This window comes from Triticum aestivum, chromosome 7A (assembly GCF_018294505.1).
Source record: "Triticum aestivum cultivar Chinese Spring chromosome 7A, IWGSC CS RefSeq v2.1, whole genome shotgun sequence".
Taxonomy (NCBI): Eukaryota; Viridiplantae; Streptophyta; class Magnoliopsida; order Poales; family Poaceae; genus Triticum; species Triticum aestivum.
The window spans coordinates 273,372,239-273,399,359 of NC_057812.1; the positions used below are offsets into that span (position 1 = coordinate 273,372,239).

The following is a 27,121-nucleotide window of genomic DNA, read 5'->3' on the forward strand; positions in this document are numbered from 1 at the left end:
GATAGTTTTCTTACATGAGCTACTGGTGGAACAGCTAGTCCTTGCTGATAGGAATGCCTCTTCACATCCTTATGGCGTATCCGAATGACCGCCCGTCCCATAATGGCTAATAGATGTTGTGTAGACAAAGCATATCACATACGTCTTATTAGAAGCAATCGTATGCGTTATCATCGGTCTTCGCACACATTTCTGATTACAGACCTGTTTGCCGCGTATCACACACATCTTCTTATATTGAACCGTTTCTGTTCTCTTGCCTAATTACAAATAGTTCATCCGAGTGAACCGTATGTTGTACATCGCACACACCTTGATCGGACTGACCGTTTCTTTTGTGTTTCCTAATCACACATAGTTCATCCTAGTGAACCGTATGTTGTATATCGCACATGCCTTCATCTGGCTGCCCGTTTCTTTTGTTCATCCTCATCGCAGACAGTTAATTGAGCTGAACCGTATGCCCTTCATCGCACACGCAACTAAAATCTGAACCGTGTTTGATGCATCCTCCATCGCAAACGTTTTGCACCTTTTTTACGGTTATTTTACACCACCGTTTGCTATTATGGCATCGCACACAGTTTCTTCGAAGGGTCTCTGATCATAGTGTCGCGTTAGCAGCATTCTGCAGTAGTGATGACTTATACATGTTCCTCTGACTATGAGATTATGCAACTCCCGAATACCGGAGGAACACCTTATGTGCTATCAAACGTCACAACGTAACTGCGTGATTATAAAGATTCTCTACAGGTGTCTCCGAAGGTGTTTGTTGGGTTGGCATAGATCGAGATTAGGATTTGTCACTCCTTGTATCGGAGAGGTATCTCTAGGCCCTCTCGGTAATGCACATCACTATAAGCCTTGCAAGCATTGTGACTAATGAGTTAGTAGCGAGATGATGCATTACGAAACGAGAAAGAGACTTGCCGTAACGAGATTGAACTAGGTATGAGGATACCGACGGTCGAATCTCGGGCAAGTAACATACCGATGACAAAGGGAACAATGTATGTTGTTAGGCGGTTTGACCGATAAAGATCTTCGTAGAATATGTAGGAGCCAATATGAGCATCCAGGTTCCGCTATTGGTTATTGACAGGAGATATGTCTCGGTCATGTCTACATAGTTCTCGAACCCGTAGGTCCACACGCTTAACGTTCGATGACAATTTGTATTATGAGTTATGTGATTTGATGACCGAAGTTTGTTCGGAGTCCCGGATGAGATCACGGACATGACGAGGAGTCTCGAAATGGTCAAGAGGTAAAGATCCATATATTGGAAGGCTATATTCGGACATCGGAAAGGTTCCGCGTGATTCGAGTGTTGTTCGGAGTACCATGGAGTTATGAGAATTCACCGAGAGAAGTAATGGGCATTATTGGGCCATACGGGAAAAGAGGAGGCAGACCAAGGGGAGGTGGCGCACGCCCCCCATGGGTCCGAATTGGACTAGGGGAAGGGGGCGGCGCTCCCCTTGCCTTTTCCTACTCCCTCTCTCTTTTCCTCTTTCCTTCTCTCCTACTCCGAAAATGAAAGGGATTCCTACTAGGACTTCTTGGCGCACCCCTAGGGGGTCGGCCTCTCTCCCTCCCTCCTTTATATACATGGGAGGGGGCACCCCAATAGCACAACAGACAATCTCTTAGTTGTGTGCGGTGTCCCCCTCCACAGTTACGCACCTCGGTCATATCGTCATAGTGCTTAGGCGAAGCCCTGCACCGGTAACTTCATCATTACCATCGCCATGCCGTCGTGCTGAAGTAACTCTCCCTCATCCTCAACTGGATCAAGAGCTCGAGGGACGTCGTCATGCTGAACGTGTGCTGAACACGGAGGTGTCGTACGTTCGGTGCTAGGATTGGTTGGATTGCGAAGACATTCGACTACATCAACCGCGTTACTAAACGCTTCCGCTTTCGGTCTATGAGGGCATGTGGAGTTGTGGACACACTCTCCCTTCTCGTTGCTATGCATCTCCTAGATAGATCTTGCGTGATCGTAGGAATTTTTTTGAAATACTGCATTCTCCAACAAGTATTATATGAGTTATGTGATTTGGTGACCGAATGTTGTTCGGAGTCCCGGATGAGATCACGGGCATGACAAGGAGTCTCTAAATGGTCGAGAGGTAAAGATTGTTATATAGGACGATGGTATTCGGACACCGGAAGTGTTTCGGAGGGTATCGGGTACTTATCCTGTCACCAGAATGTGTTTCGGGTGCCCCCGGTAATCCTATGGGCCATATGGGCCTTGTGAAGGAACACACCAGCCCACAAGGGGCTGGTGCGCCCTATAGGGCCATAGGAGGATGAGAAGGAAATGGGGAAAGGGGAAGGGAAGTGTGGATTAGGATTCCCACCTCCTTCCCTCACCCCCTCTTTCCTTCCCCTTCATGCATACATGGAAAGGGGGCGCGGTGCAAGGTAGGGCCCCTAGGGGGCGGCGGCCAACCCTAGGGTGCGCCGTGGCTGCCTCCCCTCCCCTCCCACCTATATATATGTGGGGAGTGGGCGCCTCACAAACACACAACATCAATTGTTAGCCGTGTGCGGTGTCCCCCTCCACAGTTTACACCCCCGGTCATAGTTTTGTGGTGCTTAGACGAAGCCCTACGAGAATCACTTCACCATCACCGTCACCACGTCGTCGTGCTGACGAAACTCATCTACTTTCTCGACACCTTGCTGGATCAAGAAGGCGAGGGGCATCATCGAGCTGAACATGTGCAGAACTCGGAGGTGTCGTACGTTCGGTGCTTGATCGGTGGGAGCTAGAAGAAGTTCGACTACATCAACCGCGTTATCAAAACGGTTTCGCTTTCGGTCTATGCGGGTACGTGGACACACTCCCCCCCCCCCTCGTTGCTATGCATCTCCTAGATAGATCTTGCGTGAGCGTAGGATTTTTTTTTGAAATTGCATCCTACATTTCCCAACACTCTCCTTATTACTAGAAGGGGGGGAAGGGAAGAGAGGGGGGAGGAAGGAAAGGGGGGCCGAACCCCCTCCTCCTTCTCCTATTCGGCCTCCTTCCTTAGGGGGGTGCACCACCCCTTGTGGGCTGGTGTGCTCCCCTCCTATGGCCCATAAGGCCCATTAATCCCCCGGGGGCTTCTGGTAACCCCCTCGGTGTACTCCGGTATGTACCCGATACATCCCGAAACACTTCCGGTGTCTGAATATCATCGTCATGTATATGAATATTTACCTCTCGACCATTTCGAGACTACTCGTCATGTCCGTGATCTCATCCGGGACTTCGAACAACATTGGTCACCAAATCACATAACTCATATAATACAAAATCATCATTGAATGTTAAGCGTGCAGATCCTATGGGTTCGAGAACTATGTATACATGATCAAGACACCTCTCAGGTCAATAACCAATAGCGGAACATGGATGCTCATATTGGCTCCTACATATTCTACGAAGATCTTTATCGATCGAACCGTTATGACAACATACATTATTCCCTTTGTCCATCGGTATGTTACTTGCCCGAGATTCGATCATCAATATCTTCATACCTAGTTCAATCTTGTTACCGGCAAGTCTCTTTACTCGTTCCGTAATACATCATCCTACAACTAACTCATTAGTCACTTTGCTTGCAAGGCTTCTGATGATGTGCATTACCGAGAGGGCCCAGAGATACCTCTTCGATACTCGGAGTGACAAATCCTAATCTCGATCTATGCCAACCCAACAAACACCTTCGGAGATACCTATAGAGCATCTTTACAATCACCGAGTTACGTTGTGACGTTTGATAGCACACAGGGCATTCCTCCGGTGTCCGGGAGTTGCATAATCTCATAGTCAAAGGAATATGTATATGACATGAAGAAAGCAATAACAATAAAACTGAATGGTCAACATGCTAAGCTAACGAATGGGTCATGCCCATCACATCATTCTCCTAATGATGTGATCACATTCATCAAATGAGAACACATGTCTATGGTTAGGAAACGTAACCATCTTTGATTAACGAGCTAGTGTAGTAGAGGCTTACTAGGGATACAGTGTTTTGTCTATGTATCCACACATGTATCAAGTTTCCGGTTAATACAATTGTAGCATGAATAATAAACATTTATCATGATATAAGAAAATATAAAATAATAAATTTATTATTGCCTCTAGGGCATATTTCCTTCAATATTTGCAAGTCTCGGAGGGTTTTCGCATGTAGTGCTAGAGACTGACCGTGCCTTCCTGATCAGCAGCCTTCTGCCTGATTGCCCAGCGAATGCGTTTATTTGAATAAAGCTCAAATTCCCTGCAAAAAAAATACAGCCACCTCTAGATCAACAGAAGTATTTATTTCATGTGAAGCCAATAAATTCAAAGAGGAAAAATGTTGCGGTACAGGTACATCTCCGCCTCTGCATTTCACGTTCAGGCAGGGAAGGCTGCGGCAGGAACAGTTATCATGCGGCCATACATCATGGGACGGCTACTCTGTCTGCGACCCCGCATGACCCATATGTTTACAGATGACACCGTGGTCACCGGGGAAGAAACCATACGCCCCCACACACATGTGAGAGTGTAGCGCGATCTAAATCCAGTGATGAGTGTGCCCAGCTGCCGACTGACCATGGGGCCGACGCAGGAATTTCGTAAGATCTACCAGTACACAGATCCGTGCGTGCAGCTCTCTTGTAAGTAGTTGTAGGAATTTTGTACTCCGTGATAATCACGATAATTTTGCAGCGGTAATCACCGAGTGATTCCATTGGCCTCGGTTGCCATGACACAAGTGAAGAAACTGTTCCCACAGATCAGATCAGATAAATCTGGGCATCGTTGTCTCCAGCAGGGTGATGCTGATTTGTCACCCTTGTGAGAGTGAGATGGGGCCGGCCATGAACCTCTTCTGGTCTGCCCACGTTGGCGCCGACATCCTGTGCAAGCTGCCACATGCGTATGTATCAACACACACCGCTGTTCGAAGAAAAAGAAACGGAATGGTACTGCTAGTAGTACAAGATACTTGGATTTATTACAGGAAAATGCTTCCAAGAATAAATTGGTTTTTATTCAGATGAGGAATAGAATAGGCGAGTGGAGGCTGAGACAAAGCACATGCTCACCTCTGTGATGATCTGGATGCACCTGCACCTACACCTGCATGCATGCATCGGCTTCGGCCAGTTGACAGTAAGCACAACTCATCTGACTCCACGTTTGGCCTCTTGGTTTGTGGTTTGGAGGAATTTCATAGGAATTTTAGAGGATAGGATTTCTTATAGGATTTTTTTTCCTTTAGAGCCATTTGGTTCATAGGAATGGATTCTTATTCCTACATAGGATTGGTTCCTATCCTTCACATTTTATAGGAAAATAAAAATGAGCATAGACTCAATGGAAAAATTCCTTTGATGTCAACCAAATGACATCTCGTTTCCTATTCCTACTCATAGGATCCTATTCCTACTCATAGGATTTGAGATACATGTCATCTCATTTCCTACAAAATTCCTATTCCTACGATAATCCTATCCTATGAACCTACTTGGTTAGCCATCTCTCAATATATCATCCTCCCCGCCATGGGTACCTGCATCTGCATGGACCATAATGTTTCATCAAAAATTAATTTTTACATGTGGTGATTAACTTTCTCTGTCAAGGGCTCTATTGTGGTGCATACTGAGGATCATCGTGATTAGGTACTATTGCACATTTGAATCAGTCAGGCACTTAATTAGAGAAACCTGGATCTACATGTAAGCAGATTTGGAGGGTTAGTGGTGCCTTTACAGATTTAGCAAATCCCTGGATTAGATTAATGGAATGGAACACTCACCAGTACAAAACTACTACTGCTGGTGCACTGTGAGAGCTAATTCAACCGAGGCCACCTTTTTGTTTCTTCGAGCACTTGGGTTCAGTATCACACGTTTTCATTTCCAGTTACGAGGGGAAAAGTGGAGTTTGTTCCTTACCTTTCAAGTAAGCCAGTACTGTAAACATTTAAAAAGTGAGTTAGTACTACTGGTATAAATTAATCAGCGAGGGACTCCATGCATGGCTGAATTTAACCAAGTAAGTTTGAACTGTTATCAGTTTAAAAAAAAGTTTGAACTGTTATCCAACACATGAGCATGCATGGATTTTAGCTGTTAGTTTGGACGATGCATAAAAACAGTCTGGCAACTGGTTTACCAACCGGCAGTGCATATGCGTGTGCATATTATACAGTGGTTACGAGATCCCTATCGGCTAGTACTATCATCGAGGCAGCGACTGCATTATTATTCCCAACGCTGACCGAAATGCAGATGCATGGGGGCAACCCTGTCCGTCTTTCTGTATCATGCCTTGGATTATGCAGCTGTGCAGAATCTACAGGAATATTCCTGATCCGTTAAAAATGGTGGAATTTTTTTCCTGTAACATGGATAATGAAAGGCATGCGCACTCGCAGCCAGAGTCAATGCGTCTGTAATAGTGGATTGGTGGTTTGGTTTCTAAAGTCAAACCAGTGTAAAGTGTCGGCAATGAATCCAATCAAGTTGGGTTGTGCACACGCCGTTGGGCCGTTGACCAAACTAATTTTAACTGCCGTTAGCAAGCGTACTCCCTCCGTCCGTAAATAAATGTACATCTAGCTTTTGTCCTAAGTCAAAGTTTTAAAATTTTGACCAACTTTATATAAATGAATAGTACTAGCACATATGACATCAAATTAATACATTATGAAACTACATTTCAAAACGAATCTAGCGATACTAATTTAGCGTCATAAATATTATTACTTTTTTCTATAAAGTTGGTCAATGTTTAAAATTTTGATTTAGGACAAAGTCTAGATGTACGTACATTTATTTACACACGGAGGAAGTACTCCTTCCGCATCATATAAGACATTTTTTGATTCTAGTATAGTATTAAAAAACGTTTTACATTATAGGACGGAGGAAGTATTATGTAAGAAACGAGGACGCGGGACGCAAAAATTGTCTTACATTGTCCAAGGAAATGGAACAAATAGAGGTCTTGAAAGACTTGTTGGGGAGTAGCGTTGCCTCCATGCTCCGCATGCGCGTGCGCCTGTCACGCTGCTCATAATTGACACATCTCATGAAAAGCACGTGAGAGTTCCTCGAGCCGCTGGTGTCGTAACAACGGAAAATATTTTTACCCATGCACGTAGAGCTTGTCCTGGGAACTCTCTGGTTTGTCCCCTCCCATGAAAAGGAAAGCGACGCCCCACCTTAGAGCATCTCCACCCGTCTCTCCAGAAAGGCTTTCAAGAGCACTTTTCCAGCGCCGGCGATCAAAAATGTTTTCACTCGCGTCCCCAGAAACACAAATATCACTGGATTTGGCCAAAACTACGGCCGACGCTCCAATCCTATTCCCAGGATCCCGGGGGGCAGCTGGGGAAGGAGAGAGACTACTTTAGTTGCTTTGGGCCCATTGTTAGCCTCCCACCCCCTCTCCCCGCTTTTCCTTTGGGCCCACCCACGTGATCTCTTTTCTCTTTCTCTCCCTCACCAACTCCCGCCCGCACAGAACGCCTCGCCGACGACGTCCAGCTGCGCCGGACCCGCCGAGCTTGCCGCCCCGCATCCTCCTCGCGCTTGGCCCTCGCTGCCGTCGCCGCTGTCCCCGCGCGGGCGCGGGGGGCCGCCGCCGCCGTGGAAAAAATCCCATTCCTTCGTGGTGTCCCAGCATCTCAAGGCTCACGCGCGCGCCGTCCAGGCACCGGAGCCCCGCGCCCGCCGCGCGCCGATCCCGAAGTGCTCCGCCAGGGCCGCCGCCGCCGCCTCCTCGTCCTTCTCCTGGCCGTCGTCCCCGGCGGCGGCCGGCCCGAAGCACCCCTGCGCGCCCTGCGCGAGGAGCACGTCGAGCGAGTCGACGACGCCCACGGGCTCCGGCGCGCCCAGGCCGAAGGCGGCGAAGGCCTCGCGCATGCGTGGGCAGCCGGCGCGCCGGATGCCGTGGCCCGCCCACACGCGGCCGTCCAGTAGCTCGAAGATGTCCGGGAAGACGTCCTCGAACGAGGGTGCGCCGGAGGAGGCAGAGAGTACGCCACCGTCGGCGTCGGCGTCGTCCGGGCGGATGAGGGTGGAGTAGCTGGAGACCTCGACGAGGCGGCGCGGGCAGACGAGGATGGCGGCGAACTCCAGCAGGCTGCACTCGCCGGGCAGCGACGGGGACTGCGCAGCCTCCACGTCGAAGAACACCATCTCCCTCTTCTTGGTGGTCGCCATTGGTTCCGACAAGCAACTCGATGGTGGTTTCTTGGCGATGAAGCTCTGTTTGTTTGTTTCTTGCTTGAAGGAATGGAGGAGAGGAGAGATGGGAGAATGGATGATCCCTGTCTTGTCAGAGGAGCCTGTCGATGGAGTTCTGGGGGCGCAACGAATGGAAAAAAATTCCACCCCCAGACCGAAGTTTTTGCCGGCAGCCCCTCAGGAGGCGGAGAAAATATTTTCTGGGGAGGCCAACGGCTGGAGACGCTCTTAACCACACCCACTGACTGACTCCCCGGTCCCAGCATGGCTACGATACGATCTCCTAGACACACAGCGCTTTTGCACGCCAGCCACTGTACTGCTCCCTCTTTCTCTGTGCCTACTCCTGCTGCCGCTGCCGCTGCCGCTACTGCTCGCAGCCCGCGTGCGCGCGCAGGCTCAGCTCGAAGAAGTCGCCACCTTCTCTCCCCCCCTCACATTTAGAGAGAGAGAGAGAGAGAGAGAGAGAGAGAGAGGCAGAAGCGCCATTTCCTCTCTTGGCACAGCCGCGCGCGCAAGGGCCAACGGGCGGGGATTCTTGGATGTGACAAGCCGAGCGAGCGATCGAGCGGAGCTTCCCTGATCAGAGCAGGCCGCCTCCCTCGCTCCTCTCTTCCATAGCCATAGGAGGGAGGACCGCAGGCACGAGAGGAATCAGCCAGTCGTCTTCTCCGCCGCGCCTTCTTCTTCCTCACATACACCCATCCTCCCTTCTTCCTCTTCACGGAAGAAGAGCTCAACCAGGAGGAAAAGAGGAGTCCTGTCACCTGTGGCCTCACGGGATTCACCAGGCTTCCCTCAAGAGGTGCGTGTGTCAACAACTGAACATGTCTTCTCTTCCTCGCCTCTTTCTTTCTATTATTCTGCAAAGCAGGATTTATTTATGTACTAGTATATCATCTTCTTGTATTGCTTCCATTTTGCTTTTTCCACTTCTTCCTCCCCTCAATATTTGCTCATGGGTGATTGCCTAGCAAGCTGTAGAGAGAGAGAGAGAGAGAGAGAGAGAGACTGCTTCTATTTATCTCGATTCTGGGACATCACATCACACAGCATTTGCCATGTGCTGTTACTCCTATGCAGCTCCATCACTGGCTGCCAAGTCTCGACATAGCCACTTGTTCTGCTCAAGATTCGCTGCTTAATCCTCTCCTTTTTACCTCGCTTTGTTTATATGCAGTTCTGGGCTGGGAATGGGATGGGAGATAGGGCCGCTTTGACTGTGTTGCTGGATCTACTCATTTATGCTCCTGTTTATCTTCCCACTGTCACTGAATCGAATCAATCAATCAAACCCCTTCCTTAAAACAGCACCGTACCTACTCTCCCTCCAGCCCTCACCCCTTGCAGCAACAGCTGCTGCCATTTATGTGCTGCTTTACTTCCTTTCAGCTAGTACTAGTACTAGCAATGTTGGGTGGGTGGGTGCACCAATCTTCCCATTTTTCCTCAACTTGAGTTCTTCTGTGCTTTCCTGGTTCAGCAAACGGCAGTGCATGGTTTTCTACTGTACTTCACTATCCTTCCTGTGTTTTCCACTGGCCACTGGGTACAGTACTTGTGTGTGTTCATTGTGAGCCTATAAAGGATTTGCAGTACACACTTGTTAGTAGTAGTTTGGATTAAGCCATCTACTGTACAAAGCTGGAACCTTTATTGCATTTGGTAGTTGGAGAGATCCTTCTTTCCCTTTTGGTAGGATATATAGCCCAGGTTGTCTGCCAGTGACTCATCACCATTTTCTCGCTTTTTCCAGTTCCACTTCTCTCCAGTCATCCATGTTTTTTTTTCTTGTATAAGACAATGATCGCCGTTTCTGAGTTGTGCTGAATCATGTGCAGCTGATGTGCTTTGGGAGCTACGGCAATGGCGTCGCTTGTGCCCGGGGTCCTCCTCAAGCTCCTGCAGCACATGAACAGCGACGTCAAAGTCGCAGGCGAGCACCGGTCCTCCCTTCTTCAGGTCGTCAGCATTGTTCCCGCGCTTGCTGGCAGCGACCTCTTCACCAACCAGGGGTTCTACCTCAAGGTGTCTGATTCCTCGCACGCGACCTACGTTTCCCTGCCGGAGGACCAGCATGATCTCATATTGAGCGACACCATTCAGCTGGGGCAGTTCATCCATGTAGACCGTCTGGAGGCCGCCACCCCGGTGCCTATCTTGAGGGGAGTCAGGCCAGTTCCTGGCCGACATGCGTGCGTCGGCACTCCCGAAGATCTTGTCATGACTAGTTCCTCCAAGTTTCTTGGCGAGAAAAAGGCACAACCACCCGCCAACGGTTCCAAGGATGCAGGGGCCTTGTCACTAGAGAAAGAGCAGAGCAAGTTGGAGAAACTAAATGCTTCTGTGAAGAGCAACGGGATGGAAAGCAAGAAACCGCAGCTGACCAAGTCGAACTCTTCGCTTTCGAAACAAGCGCTGGCCAGCCTTTTCGACAAGAAGGAAGTGGTTACCTCAAAGGTGAAGTCAAACAATCCTAGGTCGACACCTTCATCGCCTACCAGTGTACATTCTCTACCTGCATCATTTGAAAGATTCTCAAATGACATGAAGCAGAGAACAAAAGTGAAAGGAGCAGACAAGTCATCACCAGCAAAGTTATCCTTGTTAGAAAAAGCAGCTTCTGTGTTGAAGGTTACTACAGCAGGGAGGAAGTCCTCTGCAGGCAACTCCCTTAGTAACACTCTGTTAAGTCTTGAATCGGGACCAAAGGCGTTGAGAAGAAGCTGGGAAGGGAAGGCAGATGCAAACGTCAAGGCCAATTCAGATTCAAAGGGAGCCAAAGCTGACAGGAAGTCTGAGATTAGAAGCACATCGGTATGCTGCACTATGCTTGTCGCTTAACTTGGTGAATACGTGTGTCATGTTTAATCTGTGCCTACCGTTCCTGATATAGGATCTAGAAGATTATCTTCTGAACATCTTGGTTACCTTCTAAGAATTGTTTAGATCCCACCAATGCTTGAACTTGCCGTTATTCATTTTAGTGCCCAGCTCCATACAGTATTCAGAATTACTAAGCGTTATTAGTTGTTGTTTTATGACTAGACTCCTAGACGAAGACCACCACCAGCAGCAGATGAGAAGCCCTCACACAAGGATGACACTAAGATTCAGACTCCTCCAAGGAAGAGCACAGCAAGTGCTCCCTCAGATGATTCTGACCGAATGGTGAATAAGCATCTTTCTCCTATAAGAAGGACGTCTGGGGTTTTAAGCAACCCCAATATTACAAATTTAGTGAAGATTGCTGCAAATAACAAAAAATTGACGGATGCAAACACTTCCTGGACGGCACTTCCTCCATCACTTGCTAAGTTAGGAAAGGTATGGATAGCTCACTGAAATGATCAATAACTGCTAATACTCGTCTAGCATTTCTACCTTTCTGGCACCTTGAGCATGCTGTTTTTTATGGTTATCTACTAAATAAATAAGTCCGCAATTGAAGTTTTTCAACTGATGTGTGAATATACGAATATATTCACTTCTTTTTATGTTAACAAGCTGAGGTCTTATCTTGCTGTTGCTCTAAATATTTTCATTTCATTTAAGCCATGGAATGATGCAAATATGGAACTGCCTGCTAGCAATGTACCATTTTTTTGCCAAGGAGGGTGTGATTCGATAACAGTTTGGTATGTGGTGGTTAAATGCATTACGTTATGTATTTGTTCTTCATGATTTTATTATATTTTGTTACAGGAGCTTCTAAAATACAGGGATGCGGCACAAATGGCTGCGGTTGAAGCCATGCAAGAAGCTTCTGCTGCAGAGAGCTTACTTCGATGTTTAAGGTAATTTTTATCCTCTCACTACATAATTTATTTTAGTGAGGTCATATATAATTAACAGCAATTCATGGCATTGCTAAGTCAATTGCCTTCAAGAGTCCAATTTTTTTTTCTTTTTTCTTTTTTCGAGAAGGGGGTTTACCCCAGCCTCTGCATCAGAAAGATGCATCCGGCTCATATTATTAAAAATAAAGTCCAGTAACAAAGTCGCCAAGTATCGAGGTGCGAAGATAAACAAAAAGCTCGAAAGAGCTACAACCAAAGCCACAACCGGCTGGCAAACACAATAGAAGCACTACATGCCTATCCTATTACATGACCGCCATCCAAACCGGTTGAAAATATCCCGCGCTACCATCTCCCATCGGGTAGACGCAGTAATCAAACGCTCCCTGGCCTCCGTCGGAGTGAGTAGCGACCACATACGGATGAATGCCGTGGCCCTGAAGATAACCTGCAAAAAGTGAATGTTTGTTGATTTGTTAGATACTAAATCATTTCTGCAGTTCCATACTGCCCAAAGTAAAGCACAAACGCCAACACGAATGTGTCTTGCAGTATCGGAATCAACCCCATCAAGCCATGTTTCAAATAACATGTTGATAGAGGTGGGCTGATTAATATTAAACGCAATATGAATTGACCGCCACAGAATCTTAGCCAACGGACAATCGAGAAAGAGGTGTTTGATTTTTCGTTATGATCGCAAAAGCTACACCTAGACGAGCCCATCCAGTTGCGTTTTGCCAGGTTATCCTTAGTCAAAATGACAGTCAAAATGACTTGTTTATGCTCAAACCACATAAACACTTTGATACGTAAGGGAACCTTTACTCTCCAAACGTGAATCGAGGAAGGGACAACGCTAGAGTTAATGACATCCAAATACATAGACTTAACCGAGAACACACCTTTCCTAGTAAGTTTCCAATACAGCTGATCTGGTTGCTGGGTCAGCCGGACCTCCATTAAACGTCTAACAAGGTGGAGCCAGGCCTCCCAACGATTTCCAACTAGCGTCCTCCGAAAACTAATATTGAGGGGAGTGGATTGTAGAACAGTTGCAACGTAGGCTTCTCTACGTCGCACAATGTTGTACAAAGTAGGATATTGAAGTGCAAGGGGAGTCTCCCCAAACCACGTATCCTCCCAAAACCTCGTAGTGGCACCATTCCCGACAATAAATTTTGACTTGTTGAAAAAAAGTTGTTTGACTCTCATCAAACCCTTCCAAAAAGGTGAGTCGGAAGGCCTCACATTTACCTGAGCCAAGGTTTTAGCATAAAGATACTTATTACGCAAAATCTGTGCCCAAGTAGCTTCCGTCTCAGACGACAGTTTAAATAGCCACTTGCTAAGGAGACATATGTTTTTGACTTCCAAATTTTCAATACCTAGACCCCCTTGGTCCTTCGGCCTACAGATTATATCCCACTTAGCAAGCCTATACTTTAGTTTGAGCTCGTCATTCTGCCAAAAGAATCGAGATCGGTAGAAATCTAACCTTTTCCTGACTCCCACCGGAACCTGGAAAAAGGATAAGAGAAACATAGGCATACTGGTAAGGACCGAATTAATCAGAATCAATCGTCCTCCGTATGACATGAGCTTCCCTTTCCAACAGCTCAGTCTTTTTTCAAAGCGATCCTCGATGCATTTCCACTCAATGTTAGTCAGCTTACGATGATGAATGGGTATACCTAAGTATGTAAACGGTAAGGAGCCCAATTCACATCCGAACAATTGTTTATACGTGTCCTGGTCATCCTTTGCTCTTCCAAAGCAAAACAATTCGCTCTTGTGGAAGTTAATTTTGAGGCCAGATAATTGTTCAAATAAGCATAACAGCAGCTTCATGTTTCTTGCTTTCGCCAAGTCGTGCTCCATAAAGATGATAGTATCATCAGCATACTGAAGAATGGAAATCCCTCCGTCAACTAGATGTGGGACCAGGCCACCTACCTGCCGTGCATCCTTTGCCCGACCTATCAAGATAGTGAGCATATCAGCCACTATGTTAAACAGGATCGGTGACATCGGGTCTCCTTGCCTTAGCCCCTTGTGTGTTTGGAAATAGTGACCTATGTCGTCATTCACTTTAATCCCTACACTCCCTTTTTGCGTAAAGGAATCAATCTGGTTTCTCCAGGCCGGATCAAAACCTTTCATACGCAAAGCTTGTTGAAGGAAAGGCCATTTAACTTTATCATATGCTTTTTCAAAATCCACTTTAAAAACTACGACATCAAGTTTTTTTGAGTGGATTTCATGGAGCGTTTCATGCAAGACAACAACCCCTTCAAGGATGTTTCTATCAGGCATGAAAGCAGTCTGGGACGGATTAACCACAGAGTGCGCAATCTGCGTAAGTCTGTTTGTCCCGACCTTGGTGAATATTTTGAAACTCACATTAAGCAGACATATAGGTCTGAACTGCTCAATGCGAACCGCGTCTGTCTTCTTAGGAAGAAGAGTTATCGTTCCAAAATTCAGCTTTAGCCCATCTTTTTTAGCTGTTCCATTCCTCCTTTCTCTGACAGTACCTCAACACTTCATATTTTCAAATGTCACCTTAGTCATAGGCTGGCACCTATGTTAGCTCTTATTGAGTCGATGCTGACAAGACGTTAGGAAGTCCTAAAAAAATCAAGAAATGAATTCTTCCAGTACAATGTACACCATATGCAATTATATCCAACTTTACTATATTACTCATTGTTAAGTTATGCTTTGAGCATGCAATATGAAACAATTTATAGATAGTAGTAGCATCCAAATTTCACATGGCTTCTAACCGTTGACAGCCTTGATAGTTGATACTCCACATCTGTCGATGTACACCTCACATGGTTCCGAAAATAATTCACACGTTGCAAATGTCTTGGCACTAGCTGGCTTGGATGCGGCAATGATGCCATCAACCATCTTGGCTGGCTCCCTCTCCCCTTTTGACCCATACACGGACTTTGTGATTACTTCTGCACATGTTTGGAGCTTACACTCCACATGTTCTTGTCGCAGAAAGCTAAGGATGTGCCAGTGTTCATCTTCACAGAGTGTGTGTCACTGTGTCTGTGTGCTGATTCTTGTTCAGAAGTACATCCTACTTGTACTTGATGCTGTAATGTTCCTCTAGAAATATTAACTGTTTTAAAAGCAAATGCATTGTATTTTCTTTTACCTCCAGCTCTGCTCACGTAAGAGTTTTACAGTAACACCAACATTACAATTCATCAAAATGTGAACTAGTACTGTGTAAAATTGATGCAGTAAGAACTTAATTACCTTCACTGTTGTTTGTTGGTCTGAGCAGCACGTACGCCGAGGTGAGCTCGACGGCGGAGGAGCAGAACCCGCAGCTTGCCGTGGAGCAGTTCCTCGCTCTGCACTCAGCCATGTCGCGTGCCACCGTCGTTGCTGACTCGCTTGCTAAGGCTGCCGCAGCGACCTCTACAACGACTTCACCGGACCGATCAACAGTGAGCGAAGCCGCGAGCATCGACGAGGAATCCCTTGCCGTTGCAGCGGAGCGCCGCCGCCGCGCGGTATCCTGGGTGGGCGCCGGTCTCGCCACTGACCTCTCCGCCTTCTCCCTCTACAACCTCAGGCCGCCCCCCGCCAATACGTCCTCCCCGCTGGCCGTCGTGCTCGTCGACGAGTCGGTGAAGCCGGCCGCGACAACGAAGGCATCGCCACCAGCGAAGTCGCGGCTGTCGCCCGCGAAGGGGAAGGGGAGAGCGGTCCATGTCGTGGCGGCGGCGGCGGCAACGGCCGCCCCACCGCTGGAGTGGGAGAGGGGAGGCGGCGCGGAGGAGAGGGGCGAGCTCGCAAGGCGGCTCGGTGAGGAGGCAAGGCGGTGGTTCCTGGAGTTCGTAGAGCGGTTCCTTGACGCCGACGTGGCGGCAGCTGCGCCATGGGACCGCGACCGTGCGGCGAGGATGCTTCCGCAGCTGAAGCGCGTCAACGACTGGCTCAGCGAGATCGGGAAGCCGCCCCCGGTGGCGGTGGAACCTCCGCCCCACGACGCGGGCGACGAGGAGGTCGCCGCCGCAGCGCCCGCCACTGCATCCAACGGTGTGCCCGAGCAGACGATAGAACGGCTGAGGAAGAAGATCTACGAGTACCTCCTCACCAACGTCGACTCGGCCGCCGCCGTGCTCGGCGAGACGTCGCCGGCGGCAAACGGGAGGAAGGGGTGACCTGGGCTGTGCACATTTCGTGGTGGCACTAAGGAGGTTTCGTTGGGCCGGGCCTGGTTGGGGCAAGAAGTGTGTCTCACTTTTTCACAAAGAAAAATGTGTGGGCCATTTAGTGCGATTTTTCATTATCTTTGCCTTTTTGTTTTTAAAGTTCACAGGAAAAAAGTGGAGAAAGTGGTGGTAAATGGCAATGTGTTATGTCTTCTTCTTTTTTGCGGGTGGCAAGGTGTTATTTCATTCATGATGAAGTTAGATTAACTTTGTGTCATGAAAATAGTGGCAAGCTTGATCTCAGAAATCAAGATACTTTTGTAATTTATGTAAGAGTAAATCAGAAAAAATATTTTAAAAATATACCAGATGGATTAACAGTAAATACTGGAGCTACTATATTTTGCTCCTCGTCCCAAAAAGCAAGTTGGTTTTACATACATTTTAACACTCGCGTACCTAGCAGGTGTGCCGGGTGTGTCATGGCAAACCCAGAATTCTAGGAAATATTTTTTACCATGTACTCCCTCCGTAAACTAATATAAGAGCATTTAGATCATTATTTTAGTGTTCTAAACACTCTTATATTAGTTTACAGAGGGAGTAATAATTAGCTGATTTTCAAGGCTCATCCAAGCCAATTGAATATAGACCTCATTTTTTAAAAGTGTGCACACCCTCCATTTTATTTTGGGTTCGTCACTGCTTTCTAAAGTCCAGCTATAAAAAAATCCTTCCGGATTTATCATGCATTAAAGTTCAAATATCTGTTTAGTTGAAAATGAGAGAGGGTCTATTCAAAGTTTGAATTTATAATGCAATTTTTTGGACCTAATCTATCGTAGTTGGACTGTTTTGCTGATGAGGTGAACTTGAAAAAAGCAAACAAGTACTCTATTTGCTTCGAATATAGATTTTTATTTTATTTCAATTTAAGCTTTAGTTGTATTCTTATGTATAATATGTTATGTACAACTATGAAAGCATAACCATAAAAAAATATTTCTAAAAAAACTTAAAATAGTTCCAAATAAGAACCCAATTGTTTTAGTTATGTTTCATACGACCGTCTCAATAGTTTAGTAATTGTTGGTTCACGCATGAGTGCATGATCTTATACCATTAAAGCGTATGTTTATTTTTTTAGAGTGAACAAAATCTCATATTGAGAGGAACTTATAACACATCACCAAGCCTTTGGACTCTTACTCTGTTTTATAAAACCACAACTTTGTGCTAATAATTCATAGAACCACATCTCATGATGTTGGTCATTGGTGCATGCTCAAGCAACGAAGAAGAAAAATAAGGACGCTGACATGTGTGAACAAATTCACATCCACGGGACAATTCAATGTTGGCCTGCCTTGTAGGCACAACATGCCAGATTGGCTTTCAAGCAGGTGATTTTAGTGGTATGTGAATGAATAACGCAACTGCTGTGGTCCTATGGAATAATATCCGGTGATTGTTATAAAAGTAAATATGGACATATTCAACTTTTGTTTTAAAAAAGACATGACTATTATCCAAACCAGCAATATAAAGATCACCGGAAATAGGAGAAACTACGTCAAAATTCATGGGAGTCGACAGTCTTTGTCCTCCATAATGGGTTAATGGCACACTTTCACCAAATGATGCTCCAAAATCAGAGACATTGTGACGTCCTTGCTAAATAAGAATGATAGACTACTCATATCAAGAAGGTGCGCCTTCTTTTTTGGAAACTCATCTTCAAAGAACATGCAGATTAAGTGTGCTTGGCCTGAAGTAATTTGAGGATGGATGATCGATCCAGAAGTTTCCCTGGATGAACATGAGTGAGCACAAAATACCTAGGGAAGACTAGTGTTGGTCTTATGGGGCCAATCTAAATCCCGTCAGGTGTAATGCCCAAGAAGTGATGGTTGTGATCGAGGTGGTATTAGAGCCAATCCCCGCGGTTACACGAACATGTGCGGGTTAGGGTGTGGGCATGTGGCGCATGATTCGTGTGGCTAGTCATGGCACACGGCATGGCATGAGGATGTCGATTCTTTTGAGTAGGGGTTATATGTGACATCATGACATAAATAGGCATCGTAGATTACTCATACTAACATGTTGCCCTTCTTTTCTGGAATCATATCTCAAGAACTATTAGTTTATAAGCGTGTTTGGCTTGAGATAATTTGAGAATGGCTGACCGATCGAAAAGTTTTTCTGGAGTGCGCCCAATTATAAGTACAAAATGCGCTAGAAAGGCTAGCGTTGATCTATGAGGTCAGTCTAGATCTTGTTAGGTGTAACGGGAAGAAACCGGGGACCGTGGCCGGGGTGCTATAACCATGGACAAAAAGGCATCATGGGAAAGCTACAGCTCTGTCCTTCGCTCTAGAGAAGAAGTCGTCGCCAGATAAGATTTTTTTGTGTGTGCTGGAGCTGCAACTATAGGAAGGGTTGAAGTGACAGACTGCAAAAACCTACATAAAAGCCCCACAATGGGAAAGCTACAGCTCTGTCCAGTAGATTGGAGCATCCCCGCGCTGACATTTCCAACAATGGATGAGGAGGCAGTGGCCTACTCCTGGAGGGAGGGGGTACGACGACGTGGTGCGTCGAGATATCGCCTATCGGAGAGGAAGGGTCCAGGGAAAAAGTTACATTGTCATTACAAACAAAAACGTATACGTTTAATATATAACTTTTGACTTTTCACATTATATCACTGAAACCATGTACACGGACTGTACTAATCCTATATGAGTTTTTATTTTGCGATAGTAAAAGAGTTTTATTCCAAATGCATAGGGTTACAATCGAGAGGCGACAGTTTCTCAATACACGGTGGTCCAGCCGGAAATCTGTTGGTGCTTCTGGGAGCGCGCGCTCCTGCCATCGATAAAAATATTTCAAAGTGTGAAAAGATTAAAAAAAATCAGCACATACATCTCGACATTATATGTGTGCACATTAAGTTTCGGAGAAAATTGACATTTTTTGTGGCTTGTGTAAAAAAGACAAAAATTATGTTTTGTGAAAAGCACTTTTTAACACCGAATTTTGTCTTTTTTACACGCGACACATAACTTATCGTTTTTTTGTGAAACGACTTTATGAGCATGTACAATATCGAGATGTAGACGTCAAATTTTTGTTTGGATTTTTTTGACATTTCAAAATATGTTTAAAACACATTTTTAAAAACAGGAGTGCGTGCTCCCATGTGCCAAAACGCCATTCTCGTGGTCCAGCTCTCAAATTTGACCAAAATTATATCGTGTTTCAAATTTCAAGGAAAAGCACATGCATATAAACAATAGAATACAAGCATGCCCATTGATACAAAAAAAATGATCATTTGCAAGATACGATAGAATCACAACATAAGTTCTTTGCAGTAAGTTAACTAATGGCTTAAAGTATAGGTCATGTCCCCCCAAGGAGAAGTACCGTAACATAAGCTTGATGCAAATCAATTAATGTTGTGCCCATTAAGAAACTGAATGCACTCTCCATATTTAGTAAATAAGAAATTACAATTCATATTATTTTTGGGTCGAATTGGTACTTTTTTGCATTGTTGTCATCATGTATTTACACTTGTTAATGTACAACCTTAATCCTTTCCACAAGTGCATCATGATACAAATGCTAAACGTTTATGGGTTGCCCTCCAACACACCTCTCTTTTTGCCAAAACGTGTATGAAGATAAGCTTACATTGCAAGTAAAACGTGTTGGCGTCATGTTTTCCTATATATATTTTGCACGGTTTCACTCTCATCCACCAAAGGCCCAATCTCCACGAGATAAACGGTGCAATGCCCCGTGTGTTTTAAATAGAAATCCTAACGAGTGTCCCTGCGATTTTCCAGGCCTCTTCACTGTTCGTCGTCCGGAAAATAGGCGCACGCGAGTCCAACCTGCAAGCCGATGAACAGAACGAATAGGCCAGGGATTCTCTTCTTCTCTCTTCGTTTGAATCCAAGGTGGTTGCTGTTTTTCCTCGCGTGATCGATATAACAGAAAAATGCTGCGATCTTTACGGGTTTGTTTAGATCTTGTCCTTTTTGCAGTGCCTTCCAGACCTCAACGGTTTCCGTCACGATTCCTGACCACATTCTCTCAACTCCGTAATCCAAGAAGAACGTTGGATAATCTAAAGAGAGATTCTTGGAGCCAAGAACATGAGCAGGTCTCCGGCCCCGGATGGCGGCGGCGGCAATCGCTTGCCGCCAGTGAAACCGTCGGTGTCGCTGTCACCGTCGCCGACGGGCCCTCCGGAGAGCGACATCAGCCACATGCCGGACTCCCCCGCGCGCAGCCTCGGTCACCGCCGCGCGCACTCCGAGATCATCGGCCTCCCCGACGACCTCGACCTCGGTGTCCCGGGCTGCGCAGGGGACGGGCCGTCGCTGTCGGACGAGAACGAGGAGGAGTTCTTCTCCATGTTCCTCGACGCCGAGAAGCTCAACGCGCAGCTGCGCGAGGCGTCGGAGACGGAGTCGTCGTGCGCCTCGGCGGGCGCCGGCGCGGGGCCGAGGCCGCGCCATCACCACAGCCATTCCATGGACGCGTCGAGCTCTTTCGACGCAGAGCAGCTGCTTGGGGCGCCGTCGGTGGAGGGGATGTCGACGGTGGAGGCCAAGAAGGCAATGTCCAACGCAAAGCTCGCAGAACTGGCGCTTGTCGACCCAAAGAAGGCAAAAAGGTTTGGTCTCTTATCTTCTCTTCTTGCGAAATTCCATCAGTAGGATTATCCACTGTTCATCACAATTTGATAAGTACATTTTTTTTCATCCCAGGCTATTTCTTATCGAGTTTTTACAGCTGTTATATGGATGAAGAAAGAATGAAAGGGGTCTGAAATGCTGTCAAAAGAAACGAAATACTCCTTCCGTCCCAGAATATAAGAACATTTTTGTCACTAGGAGTACATAGAACATTAGAAGATTTATCCTGGATCAGTTTGGAGCATTAGATGGAAAATGAACGGCCCACATTATGTCTTCTTCCTCCATGCGTTTTCCAGATTGCATTTTCTTATCCTCCTCCCGCCGACTGCTGCCACCGGCCGGGCTGCCTACTGCCGCCGCCCGCGACCGCCCTCCCCTTAACCTCCCCCACCGCCGGTCTTGCCGCCGCCCCGGGCCATCCCTCTAGCCCCGCCCGCGTCCATTTTTTTTCTCTAGCAAAGCCCCACCACCGCCCGCACCCTGAACCCTAAGATAGATAATGGGGCGATGACGGTGAGCCCCTTCCTTCTCTCTGGCGAGGCCCTTCCTTCTCCTTCCTCCATTCAAAATCGACTGACCCGAATTCGAAATTCAGCTGACTGACATGTAGCCAAACTGGTGTTTTTAAGGTCAAAATCTCTCGGATGAAAATGCTTCCTAGCCATAAGTATAAGCTAAATGCACGATGTGATCCGAAGAACAGGCAAATCTTTACCTAGAAAATGGCAACTAACCCTAGTTAGTCCTTCTGTTCGAAAAGTTCCTAATTATCTATGTTTACTTAGTCTCCATAATTCATGTGATAGGATTTGGGCTAATAGACAATCGGCGGCCAGATCGAAAGAAAGGAAGATGCGGTATATTTCTGAACTTGAACGGAAGGTGCAAACCCTGCATGCAGAAGCAACAACATTGTCAACCCAGCTGGCACTTCTACATGTAAGAACTGCCCCTCCTCAACTTCTGTTATTCCTCTTCTCCCAATATGTTTAGAAATGTGGAAGAATATCTTGACCTATCTGTTTTGATCGGTACCTATAATGCTTGTTTATACGGCAAGAACTAGAACTAACTAGAAAATCTAACAGAAGAATACTATTACCCTTTTGTGTTTGGATGCGGATCATGCGTATCCCTCTCCTGTAGATTTCATGTAATTTCACCATCATAATGAAAATTGTCCAAGCATGTCATTAGCTACCTTCAACAGGTAGACAATGCCATCATCCCTATGTTTGTGTCAGGTAGCTTTATCCACCTTGTTAGCTGCTAGGTAGTGGTCTGCATCTCAGTTCCCACTGTTATGGCTAACAACAGAGAGAAGAAACAATTTGCTTGATATGACTGAGGGTGTGTTAATTATGAGTCGATAGCTAACCTTGTTCAGATAGCTAACCTTGTTCCCTTTGCCACATTGGTAAATGACACAGAGAGACACTGCTGGGCTCTCTACCGAGAACAGCGAACTGAAGATGCGCCTGCAGAACGTGGAGCAACAAATCCACTTACAAGATGGTAAAGTCAGTAATTCCAGTTACTCGTTGTCTTTCACCTTCTTCGTTCTGCCACGAATGTAAGACAATCTTGCATGTTCACCGTGGGGGAGAAGGTGATTAAAAGGTGTTGTGAACTTCTTGCTCAGCTTGAGGGGCGCTCTAGCGCATACAAGAAGGAAAGATAATTTGTCATGACCATTTTGTGGTTTTTCGTCGAAAACTTACCATTTGCTGCTGTTGTTGCAGCTCTGAATGACGCACTGAAATCTGAGCTGCAAAGGCTGAAGATGGCGACGAGCCACATGGGCAACACCGTTGGGGGAATGATGAACTTGATCGGCCCACCCCCGCCGCACTCTTTCGGAGGGAACCAGCCAATGTTCCACATTCAGGGCCAGGCTGCAATGCAGCCATTGCACCAGATGCAGCAGATTCACCCTCAGCACCAGCAGCCGTTGCTGCATCCGCTGCAACTGCAAGCACAGCAGCTGCTGTTGCAGCAGCAGGCTTCTGCTGCACCACCACCCAACCCGAAGATGAAACGGGCCATCTCCGCTCCGAACCAGTGGATTGGTGGGTGGTCCGAGAGCAGTGGCAACTGATCGAGCTCCTGTCTGGAATACAGGAATTTCACAGGGATACCGTGAAACGAAAACCCCCACCAGGCAAAATTCATGCTATCTGTCAGAGCCGGGTGGATTCAGGGGGTTGTGGGGCATCACCCAAGTGTAGATTGATCACCAGCAAGTATATAGCCTATATATAGGGTTCAAGGCTGCTCAAGTTACGTTCAGTTGTCGAGTCTTCCTTCTGAAGAAATAGTTCTGTTCTTATGGGGTCTACAGGTGCGGATGTTTGTTGAAGGAAAATGTTACCAACTCATGCAGATTCTTCGGATTTGAGAACTTCTGGGGTCTACAGGTGCGGATGTCTGTTGAAGGAAAATGTTACCAACTCATGCAGATTCTTCGGGTTTGTCGATGCGCTGTCAATCTGATTAGGAAGCTGGTTTACAAAGGAAGATGCTGCTGCATTTCTTAATCTCATGCGCTGGCCTTTGTATGTACAGATTGTTTTCTTTGTTTTGATCTGGGGCCTTTTCATCGTGGATTCATGGTCACTTTTGGTGACTGGCAAGTTTTAATGTCCTCTCTGCATTCTTCGAATACAAAATGATGCGTATTTAGCAGCATATTCATAGAAGAAACAAAGACAATCTGTCAAGTGTAATTTATACTAGTGATTTAAAAAAGGTTCACCAACAGAGTACGTTTATACTAGTTGAGTTGATTGCGCAAACCACATGTTTTGGGACTAGGGTTCCACGTAACCACATGCCTTGCAAGTAAAAGGGAATCACAGATCCCTCAAAAAGGAAAAACACAGACCCATGAATTTTTATTGAAAGACTAGAATATGTATTAAGAAACTGCTCTATTGGGTGCTCCATGTTCCTTTTTTGGTGAGCGAATCTGACACATGACTGAAATGCACACCAAATATCCACATAAAACACTGGGCAATTGAGTAGAAGGATTAGCACATATCTTTATATCACTAAGGCTACATTATTCCATTCACAACCAAAGGTTGCTATGCACTTAATACAAATCATCATAGTTTTGTATATTTTGCTGCCGAAAACAATTGTCACTCTACTCACATGGTAATTCACAAAAAGAAAATCATTCTCTTCAGTTGCCTCCTGTAAAGATGCAAGATGATGCTTTCACTCATCATCGTCAAGACCAGGTACGAACAATAGGTTGACGTCAAATACGACGGGGCTGCTCGGAGCCACTCTTGGCCTCCCGGGAGCTGATGTAAGGCCCTTAGGGAATGCTAACTGCTCAGATCAAGAAGATGGGAAATCATCACTATCCTGTCCAGATACCCCAGACTGAAGAAACACAGCGCATGATCATTGGAGGAAAAGGTAAAGTTTTCTTGCACAACAGCTAGTTTTGTTTTGTTTCGTTTTCGGCATTGCTCTGTTAAACTTGACAAGGCAAGACTACTTACTTGACCGGGTATGTACAACCGACGTAATCCTCCAACTTTCATCGACAAGATCCCTTCATCAAGTCCCTTTATCACCTGACATTGCCAAACATATGAATGAGAAGATAGAACACCATGCCAAATCTGAAACTTTGAAGCTATGAACTGCATATATGTAAGTATATGACAAATTTAGATTTCCTAGGGTAAGCAACGAGGCAAAACTGCTTGTTAGTCCAGAATTGCAGATGATAAAGATGAGCATGAAATTCATTTAGGTGTGCTACTATTAAAACAAAGGGTTATATCCTTTGAAGATGAAGGCGAGACCATTCGGCATGAATGGTGAGCTATATAAAAAACAATGAAGATGAATGCGGAGCACTGTCAATAAACAGTGTTTCTAGGTTCAGATCAATTCACAGCTGTGTGGGTTAATTTTAGTCGTCACTTCCAGAGGGGCATGCAAATCGGTTGATGCAGAGGCCAGGGTACTCCCCTTTCCAAAAAAAAGAGGGGCATGCAATGCATCAGAGCCTGCAGTAAATACCTGTCCTGCGCCAACACGGAATATGTAGGGCTGGCCTTTCTCCAGCGAGCTGCACAACAACACCAGGACATGGTAAGAGGACGAAGTGTTACTGACCAATTATGTGCACGCTGAATGCACGGTCAGTCTGTCACCCATCAAATGCGCTCAGCTCAGTTATCTCTCACCTGTCGAATATCTGTCCGTTTGGCACCATGGCGATGCAGTTTGCAGCAACCTACACACACGGTGATCAAGAAGCTTACGCGTTGGCAGGCAATCGTCGAAAGAGAGAGCAAAAAGAAGAGGTAATGGTGAGCACCTGGAAGCCAACGGGCGGACTCGGCCCTTGCCCGACTTTGATGTCCTTGTACTGCAAACCGGACTCCGTAGTCACCATAGGCAGCTGAAAACGCAGGAGAAAAATTTGCGGCCTGATTCCATGGATTTTGCAGGAAATACTGCATGAATCAAGCAAACGGAATACTGCATTCCTATGATGCTGTCATGGCGAACGTACATTTTCGAGCTCTGCCTCGCAGGCGGCGTCGCAGAGCTTGGGCTTCTCCTCCGGCGGCAGCCCGCCGGCGAAGGCGTCGAGCGCGGCCTGCAGGCATAACGCGGACGACGACACCCCCAGAACCACCGCCCCGACCACGCCCCTCCGGGTGACCACGCCACCGTTGTCGTCGTCAGCTCCTCCGCATTGCGCCGCGCTTCCTCCGCCAGCGGCAGCCCTCCTGCAGCATGGCGCCCTGCTGTTGCCACCTCTGATGAACGCCCTGCCGCCGCCGCCGCCGCCGCTGGGAAGCCAGGCCCTCGAGCTAGCGCCACGCGGCCCTGACGGGAGGAGAAGCGGCGAGGCCGAGGAAGAGGCAGCAGCAGCCATTGGATTAGGGAGAGGGGGAGGGGGAAGGGGAGGAGGAGGACGACGGCCCGGGAAGAAGACCACGGACGAGTCGACGGGAGAGAGTGGATAGAGCAAATTAAATCCGCGGTGGCCGTCCAGCCTCCACCACTCGCTTCGCGCGTGCAACACCACGCACGGGGCACGGCGACCGGAATCAACGGCCGTTGCGTTCGGCTTTGTTAAATCAACGCCGCTAGAGTTTTTATCGTTCTTGTACGGGACGCTTATTAATATTATTTCTGAACACATTACAGACACAACATTTATATATATGCGCATACCCTTATTTCTATGAACACACACGTACACCCTTATTCTTACGAGCATCTCCGAAAAATTGAGGTGACATATTTTTTTAGAAGAAAATGGTTGCGTCCCTGTTCCATTCCATTCAGAAACGAAACAGCAATTCAGTACAAGTCTTACAAGGTAGGTTTACGGCGGACAGCAGGCGGACTGCCGCAGTAGCAGCAAATAAAACTAGAAAGTAGAGAGTTGCAGACATAAAGAGAAGGACTCCGGTGACATACGCCCCAGCCTAGACAGCAACAAGAGAACATCATTCTTTTAAACGTGTAGAGCTGCTAGAAACTGCAGATTCTTCAAAGGGAAGGACTTCAAAAGGTGTCTCCACGCCTCAGCCAGGATCTGGCCACAGCAGCAGAGGTGGGCTTCTCGCTTTCATCTCCAGTTCTTTCGCGGCCCACTCCAACTTGTCCTTGACACACCCTGAGGAAAGGCATTCTCATGTAGATAGATTTGATGCAGTTTTTCGCCAGATAGCCTGCATGTCAGGCCAACAAACATTATTAAAAACCATGTCATTGCGAGTTTTCCAGATTGCCCACAGCCCGGTTGCATGAACAATATTAGTCGCAGCAAAACTATCTCCTCTCATCCAGTACATGGAGATGGACATTATATTAATGTCTTCATTAATCCCAGTAAGGACACAGATGGCTTTCCAGAATTCAGCAGCAACAACACAGGTACTAAATAAATGAGAACAAGATTCTTGTTCAGAGCAAAATACACAAGTAGGGTCACCTACATCCTGCCTTTTGCACAAGTTGTCTCTGGTTAGCAGCTTGTTGTTAGTTAAGAGCCAGAGAAAAATCTGAATTCTAGGTGGAATTTTGATCTTCCAAATAGCAGGAGAACCGACAGGAAGCACTCCCCTGAAATTAAGAAACTTATAAAAGGATTTAACAG

General features: G+C 46.6%; 3 protein-coding genes and 1 pseudogene across 6 annotated transcripts; 2 read left to right on the forward strand and 2 right to left on the reverse strand.

Annotated features, from left to right (window-relative positions):
- Nucleotides 1-7,450: 7,450 nt before the first annotated feature.
- On the reverse strand, nt 7,451-8,244 carry LOC123153295 (protein NEN4-like; annotated as a pseudogene).
- A 354-nt stretch (nt 8,245-8,598) lies between these two features.
- LOC123152171 (uncharacterized) lies at nt 8,599-16,648 on the forward strand. Of its 2 annotated transcripts, XM_044571788.1 has the most exons (6): nt 8,599-9,073; nt 10,110-10,728; nt 10,825-11,085; nt 11,317-11,595; nt 11,974-12,065; nt 15,376-16,648. In XM_044571788.1, exons 2-6 carry the CDS (start codon nt 10,135-10,137, stop codon nt 16,259-16,261), a joined length of 2,112 nt encoding a protein of 703 aa, XP_044427723.1. In that variant the 5' UTR covers nt 8,599-9,073; nt 10,110-10,134; the 3' UTR covers nt 16,262-16,648. The 2 variants fall into 2 exon arrangements, with proteins under 2 accessions (XP_044427723.1, XP_044427722.1); XM_044571787.1 differs by having other exon boundaries at nt 10,110-11,085.
- A 3,362-nt stretch (nt 16,649-20,010) lies between these two features.
- Nucleotides 20,011-23,613, forward strand: LOC123152173 (transcription factor RF2a). Of its 3 annotated transcripts, none has more exons than XM_044571791.1 (5): nt 20,011-20,226; nt 20,296-20,948; nt 21,780-21,912; nt 22,404-22,488; nt 22,716-23,613. In XM_044571791.1, exons 2-5 carry the CDS (start codon nt 20,425-20,427, stop codon nt 23,069-23,071), a joined length of 1,098 nt encoding a protein of 365 aa, XP_044427726.1. In that variant the 5' UTR covers nt 20,011-20,226; nt 20,296-20,424; the 3' UTR covers nt 23,072-23,613. The 3 variants fall into 3 exon arrangements, with proteins under 3 accessions (XP_044427726.1, XP_044427727.1, XP_044427725.1); XM_044571792.1 differs by having other exon boundaries at nt 20,314-20,948; XM_044571790.1 differs by having other exon boundaries at nt 20,011-20,948.
- A 384-nt stretch (nt 23,614-23,997) lies between these two features.
- On the reverse strand, nt 23,998-26,053 carry LOC123152174 (peptidyl-prolyl cis-trans isomerase FKBP16-3, chloroplastic). The gene is made up of 6 exons (XM_044571793.1): nt 25,520-26,053; nt 25,322-25,405; nt 25,188-25,237; nt 25,021-25,069; nt 24,492-24,566; nt 23,998-24,315 (listed from the first exon to the last, which is right to left on the reverse strand). The coding sequence occupies exons 1-6, from the start codon at nt 25,886-25,888 to the stop codon at nt 24,199-24,201; spliced, it is 744 nt and encodes a 247-aa protein (XP_044427728.1). The 5' UTR covers nt 25,889-26,053; the 3' UTR covers nt 23,998-24,198.
- Between the last annotated feature and the right edge of the window lie 1,068 nt (nt 26,054-27,121).